We start from the raw sequence: 6,045 nt of genomic DNA, 5'->3' as shown, positions 1-6,045 counted from the left end.
AGGGCGGCGGCGCAGCCAATGGGCGCGGTGCGCGGGGGCCGCGGGGCGGGGCGCAGCTCCCGGCAGCCTGTTGGGGGGGCGCGGCGCGCGCCCAGGGGGCGGGGCCAGGGCGGCGGCGCAGCCAATGGGCGCGGCGCGCGGGGGCCGCGGGGCGGGGAGCGGGCCCCTTAGCGGCTGCGCGGTGGCCGCCCCGTCTTTTCGGTCCCGGCGGCGGCAGCGCGGAGCCCGCGGCGCCCACCCTCCGGCTGTGTCCCTCTGCCGCTCTGCGCCTCCGCTCCGCTCTCCGCCCGCCGCCATGACGGAGCAGGCCATCTCCTTCGCCAAGGACTTCCTGGCCGGGGGCATCGCCGCCGCCATCTCCAAGACGGCCGTGGCCCCGATCGAGCGCGTCAAGCTGCTGCTGCAGGTGCGTGTCAGGCTGCGGGCGCGCGGCCGACGGCGCCGGGCCCCGGGGCGCTCGGGGGGCGCGCGCGGCCCCGGGGCCGGAAGCGGGGAGGCCCCGGCGCTTTGTCCGCGCGCGGCCGACCCGGCCGGCTTCCGGTGGGTCGCCTCACGTGGGCGCCGCCGCGGGAGAGCGCATGCGCGGGGGGCGGCCGGCGGGGGCGTCCGCATTGGGGCGCGGGGGAGCGCATGCGCGGGGGGCGGCGGGCGGTGGCGGTGTCCGCGCGTGCGCACTGGGGGCCTGCGGCGTTGGGGCGCGCATGCGCGGGGGGGAGAGCCGCGTGGACGGACCCTGCGAGGCTGGGGGTGGGGTCCCGTGCCCTTGGGCGGTGGATGGGGTCGCGCGAGGGCAGATCTCTCTTCCCCGTCCTTGTACTGGTGTTCTTGCCCACTGTTCGCACCTGTTTGCGCGGGTCTGACGCGGAATGAACTGCGCTGGTCTGTTTGGAGCGTCACAAATGGGGAGCCACTGGAATTAGCGTTGCAATGTGATTGCAACCCCTAAATAAAATAGGATTCCCCGGGAAGGATGCTAGGAGAGCCTAAAGGCTCCGTGCAAATGTCTTGTTAAGGACGCATCTGTTGTTGGTGATCTCTGCAGGTGTCAACTGCAAATTGGCACTTGTGGGCACCTGCTGTCTACCTCTGAAAGCGGTGCTACGACAGTCGTGTCCGACTCTTGCGACCCCATGGACTGTAGCCCCGCCAGGCTCCTCTGTCCATGGGGATTCTCCAGGCGAGAATACTGGAGTGGGTTGCCATGCCCTCTTCCAGGGGATCTTCCTGACTCAGGGATCAAACCCGGGTCTCCTGCATTGCAGGGTGATTCTTGACCATTTGAGCCGCCTCTATGAGTATTTTTTTTTTTTTTTATAAATTTATTTATTTTAGTTGGGGGCTAATTACTTTACAATATTGTAATAGTTTTTGCCATACATTGACAATGGATCAGAGCCGCCTCTATGAGTATTAAATCAGGTGCTGCTGACCTTCAAACCCCATGAAAGGACTTCAGGGTGGAGAGCAGGAATGAGGCATGCGGGTTCTGGGAAAAAGTGACAGGCTAGGTCATCAGACAGACGTTTCCAGTGGCTGATTGTGAGCCTGCTTCTTGCTTGCCCACCTCATGTTTCCGTTCAGTTGCTCAGTCGTGTCCGATCGTTTGTCGACTCCCTGGGCTGCAGCATGCCGGGCTTCCCTGTCCGTCATGTTTAGAACAGCACTCAAAACCTTTATGGTGACGAGTGCTCCTTGAGGCTATGAGAACGGCTCTGAAAATCTGTGATTGCTCTGTGAACTTCCCGTTGACCAGAATCTCCCTCAGCTTTTGGAGCAGTCTCTCAGCCTTCTGAGCTGCTTTGCCCCGGGAGCTGTAGTCCTCGTTTTGCCCCAGATCTTAACTTGCCACTCAGGTTCTATATTTTTTATAAGTGGACATGGAGGTCTGCCCGAGGCCCTGGGTAAAGCCCTGTTCCCGCACCACAGGGTGCGGCACGCCACGCTCCATCATGTTTGGAAAAGCACTAAAAACCTTCACGGTGACAGATGCTCCTTGAGACTGTAAGAAACGCTCTGGGAAAATACGTGCTTGCTCGTATGAACTTCTGTTGACCAGAATCTCATCCGTGCCGACCTTGCCCTCACCTCTTTGGAGCAGTCGCTCAGAGCTGTCTGAGCTTCACCAGAACCTCCTCTAATTCGGCACGGTGGTGTGCCCAGGCCCCGGGTAAAGCCCCGCGTCTCCCCCGCCGCCCCCCCAGGTACAGCACGCCAGCAAGCAGATCGCGGCCGACAAGCAGTACAAGGGCATCGTGGACTGCATCGTGCGCATCCCCAAGGAGCAGGGCGTGCTGTCCTTCTGGAGGGGCAACCTGGCCAACGTCATCCGCTACTTCCCCACGCAAGCCCTCAACTTCGCCTTCAAGGACAAGTACAAGCAGATCTTCCTGGGGGGCGTGGACAAGCACTCGCAGTTCTGGAGGTACTTCGCCGGCAACCTGGCCTCGGGCGGGGCGGCCGGGGCCACCTCCCTGTGCTTCGTCTACCCGCTGGATTTCGCCCGGACCCGCCTGGCGGCCGACGTGGGCAAGTCGAGCAGTGAGCGTGAGTTCAAGGGCCTGGGAGACTGTCTGGTGAAGATCACCAAGTCCGACGGCCTCCGCGGGCTGTACCAGGGCTTCAACGTGTCCGTGCAGGGCATCATCATCTACCGCGCTGCCTACTTCGGCATCTACGACACCGCCAAGGGTGAGCTCCCTGCTTGGGGTGCTGGGGGGGTGGCCCCGGGGAGGGACAGAGCCTTCTGCTTCCTGGGGGCGGGGGCCCTTCAGCTCCAGACACCTGTGGGCTTCCAGCGCTGGAGGCTGAGCCCAGGTGTGGGCGGGGCTCTCCTGGGCAGGTGGACGCCCTGAGTCCTCACGAGCTCCTCCCTCTGGGTGTGTCTGTGTCCTGACGTCTTTTCGTAAAGACCCCAGTCCTGTGGGATCAGGACCCACCTCGGTGACCCCATTTCACCGTCATTCTCTCTTGAAAGATCCTCATCTCCAAAGACAGCCACCTTCTGGGCTCCTGAAGGTTAGGGATTCAACATGTAAATTTGTCACCATTGATTAGAGGGATTCCTGACAGGCCTGGGCAGATACCACAGACAGGGCAGCTTAAGCAGCACAGGTTTATTGCTTCCAGTCCTGGAGGCTGGAGTCTGAGACCCCGAGGTGTGGGCAGGGCTGGTTCCTCCTGAGACGTCTCTCCTGGGCGTGTAGACCGCAGGCTGCTCCCTGAGTCCCCTCACCACTCGCTCATTCTTGTGAGTGTCTGTGTCCTGACTTAGAAGGACTCTAGTTACAGTGAATTAGAACTTACCCCTAAGACCTTGGTTTCGCCTATTTTATCGATATTTGATTTCCTGTACATACCTACAGTTACATAAGTAACGTCCCTACACGGGCAGTTACACCCTCTGGTCCTGGGATTTGGGGCTTCACCACAATCTGGGGGACTGCCTGGCTCAGTCCCTGTAGGTGAGCCGCCCCGGAGGCGGGGCCGGGCCGGCTGGCACCCTCTGCAGCGGAGCAGGTGTCAGAGCTCCCCTCCCAAGGCCCTAGGCAGGCCCCTCCCTGCCAGCTACGCCCGTCCCGCTGGCCGGCAGGGTGTGTATGACCCCAGTTCTGCCGGCCAGTGTCCCCCGTGGCGGTGTGGGCGGCCCTGGGGCCTCACCCCCGTGTCCCCACCCCTCTCCGGGCCCTGGGGCCTCACCCCGGTGTCCGCATCTCCCCCCACCGCCCCCCCGGGCCCTGGGGCCTGAGCGCACGTCCCCCCCCATCCCCCGGCCCTACAGGCATGCTCCCCGACCCCAAGAACACGCATATCGTGGTGAGCTGGATGATCGCGCAGACGGTGACGGCCGTGGCGGGCGTGGTCTCCTACCCCTTCGACACCGTGCGGCGGCGCATGATGATGCAGTCGGGGCGCAAAGGAGGTACCGGCTCCGCTCGGGGTGGTGGGGGTGGGCAGAGGATGTGCCGGCTCTGCTCAGGGTCGCGTTCTGATGGGCTCTGGGAAGGGCCGGGGGCCCCGTGAGCGGCCCTGGGTCTTCCTGCAGAGGCCACGGCCAGCGTCTGGTCCCAGAGAGAAGCAGTCTTCTTGGGGACAGGTGGGAAGAGTCCTCCAGGTGTCGGGGGTCTCAGGCCCCACGGGGTTGCCCGTCCACAGCGGGCTTCGTAGGAGCGGGGCAGGCTCAGGCCCCTTCCGGCATCCCGTGATCTGATACGGGGATCCCACCTGGGTGCTCGTCCGGCCCGCGGCTTCCTCGGTCTTGGCCCTGGCGTCCCCGGGCCTCGTGGGGGCTGGAGTCCTGGGCTTGATCCCCTCCCGAGAGTGCGCGCCCAGAGCTCCTGGCGCACAGACGGCTGCCCCGGGCTCGGCAGCTCTGCCGGGTCCCCGGGGGCCGCATCCGAGCGTGCCGTGACCCCGCCATCTCCCCACAGCCGACATCATGTACAAGGGCACTGTGGACTGCTGGCGGAAGATCCTCAAGGACGAGGGTGGCAAGGCCTTCTTCAAGGGCGCCTGGTCCAACGTGCTGCGCGGCATGGGCGGCGCCTTCGTGCTGGTCCTCTACGACGAGCTCAAGAAGGTCATCTAGGCGCCCGGCCGCCGCCGCGACCGCCCAGCGGCATCCCGCACTGGGACGGACCACCGACTTCGAGAAATTCCAGCGCCCCGCCGGGCTGGCCGCCCCGCGCCGGGGGCGCCTCGCCAGCGGACCACCGGCCCTGGGTCCACGCGTTGATTGGGGTGGGGGGAGAGGGCAATCGGGGGGTCTCCGTGGGTCCACAGTCGAGGCAGCTCCGCACACCAGACCTAGACTCCAGGTGCTTGTAGGACCGACCCGTGTTTAAGTATTTATTTAAGAAAATCATGTCTCCATTTGTACTTAAGCACTATCCTCTCTTTTGCACAGCCGAATACTCGCGATTATGTTTCTCCGTTGGGCATTTCCGCTGCGGAACAATAAAATCAGGACACAGCGGCACTGGTCTGGTTTCTCAGCAGAAAGGCCTCCGGAGTGGGAGACACTGGTGGTCAGTGAGCGGGCCACAGGGTCTCCAGCTGGGAGATCAGGTCTCCTTGTCTGTCCCTCACCAACTCCCGGAGCTGGCTCAAACTCATGTGCATGGAGTCGGTGATGCCATCCAACCACCTCACCCTCTGTCGTCTCCTCCTCCCGCCCTCAATCTTTTCCAGCATCAGGGTCTTTTCCAGTGAGTCAGTTCTTCACATCAGGTGGTCAAAGTACTGGAGCTTCAGTTTCAGCATCAGTCCTTCCAATGAATATTCAGGGTTGCTTTCCTTTAGGATGGACTAGTTGGATCTCCTTGCAGTCCAAGGGACTCAAGAGGCTTCTCCAACCCCACAGTTCAAAAGCATCAATCCTTCGGTGCTCAGCCTTCTCAACTGTAGCTGGGGTTTAACCACACAGGATCCCCAAGGTGGTGGCAGCTGTGTGGCCCGCCTGTGTCCAGGGCTCACTGGGGAATCCCCTCGAAGGTGGGCACCCTGGGGCTTCCCAGGTGGTGGTGGTTCAGTCGCTAAGTCTTGTGACCCCATGGGCTGAAGCCCGACAACCTCTGTGCATGGGATTCTCCCGGCAAGAAAACTGGAGTGGGTTGCCAATTCCTTCTCCAAGGGGTCTTCCCAACCCAGGTCTCCTGCATTGCAGGCAGATTCTTCACCAACTTTTAGGGTCTCGGCTGTCGCCCTTGCAATGCCAGAGACCCTGGGTTCGATCCCTGGGTGGGGAAGATCCCCTGGAGGAGGGCATGGCAACCCACTCCAGGGTTCCAGCCTGGAGAATCCCGTGGACAGAGCAGCCTGGTGGGACCACGGGGTGTCAGGCGACTGATGGGCTTAACACACACCCGCCCCCCTCCAGGTGTGCCTGACCCCCCAACCCCACACAGCCAAGTGTTTCTGCAGAAACCCAAGCCCTGATAACTCACTGCGGGAACAAAACTGAGAGTCCACCAGGCGGATGTCAGGGTTGTGGTGAGGGACATGATAGGGATTCTGAGGATGGCTTTGGGGGTCGGGAGTGTGTCTGTG

The 6,045-nt window shown here is 62.6% G+C and overlaps 1 protein-coding gene across 1 annotated transcript; it reads left to right on the top strand.

Annotated features, from left to right (window-relative positions):
* Positions 1 to 4,972, top strand: LOC145537511 (ADP/ATP translocase 3). The gene is made up of 4 exons (XM_081568187.1): positions 1 to 406; positions 2,202 to 2,688; positions 3,779 to 3,919; positions 4,428 to 4,972. The coding sequence occupies exons 1-4, from the start codon at positions 125 to 127 to the stop codon at positions 4,583 to 4,585; spliced, it is 1,068 nt and encodes a 355-aa protein (XP_081424313.1). The 5' UTR covers positions 1 to 124; the 3' UTR covers positions 4,586 to 4,972.
* Positions 4,973 to 6,045: the final 1,073 nt, after the last annotated feature.

Source organism: Giraffa tippelskirchi, chromosome Y (assembly GCF_054371585.1).
Source record: "Giraffa tippelskirchi isolate mGirTip1 chromosome Y, T2T-mGirTip1v1.2.pri, whole genome shotgun sequence".
Lineage (NCBI taxonomy): Eukaryota > Metazoa > Chordata > Mammalia > Artiodactyla > Giraffidae > Giraffa > Giraffa tippelskirchi.
Note: the sequence above shows the minus strand (reverse complement) of the source record. Positions and strands in the feature narration are given on the sequence as shown.

What these genes read in the sequence shown, in the direction of transcription:
- LOC145537511 (XM_081568187.1), top strand. Translation starts at nt 125, where the DNA reads ATGGGCGCGGCGCGCGGGGGCCGCGGGGCGGGGAGCGGGCCCCTTAGC. An exon ending in CATCTACGACACCGCCAAGG is followed by an intron (nt 2,689 to 3,778) that starts GTGAGCTCCCTG and finishes CCGGCCCTACAG; the next exon opens with GCATGCTCCCCGACCCCAAG. An exon ending in GCAGTCGGGGCGCAAAGGAG is followed by an intron (nt 3,920 to 4,427) that starts GTACCGGCTCCG and finishes ATCTCCCCACAG; the next exon opens with CCGACATCATGTACAAGGGC.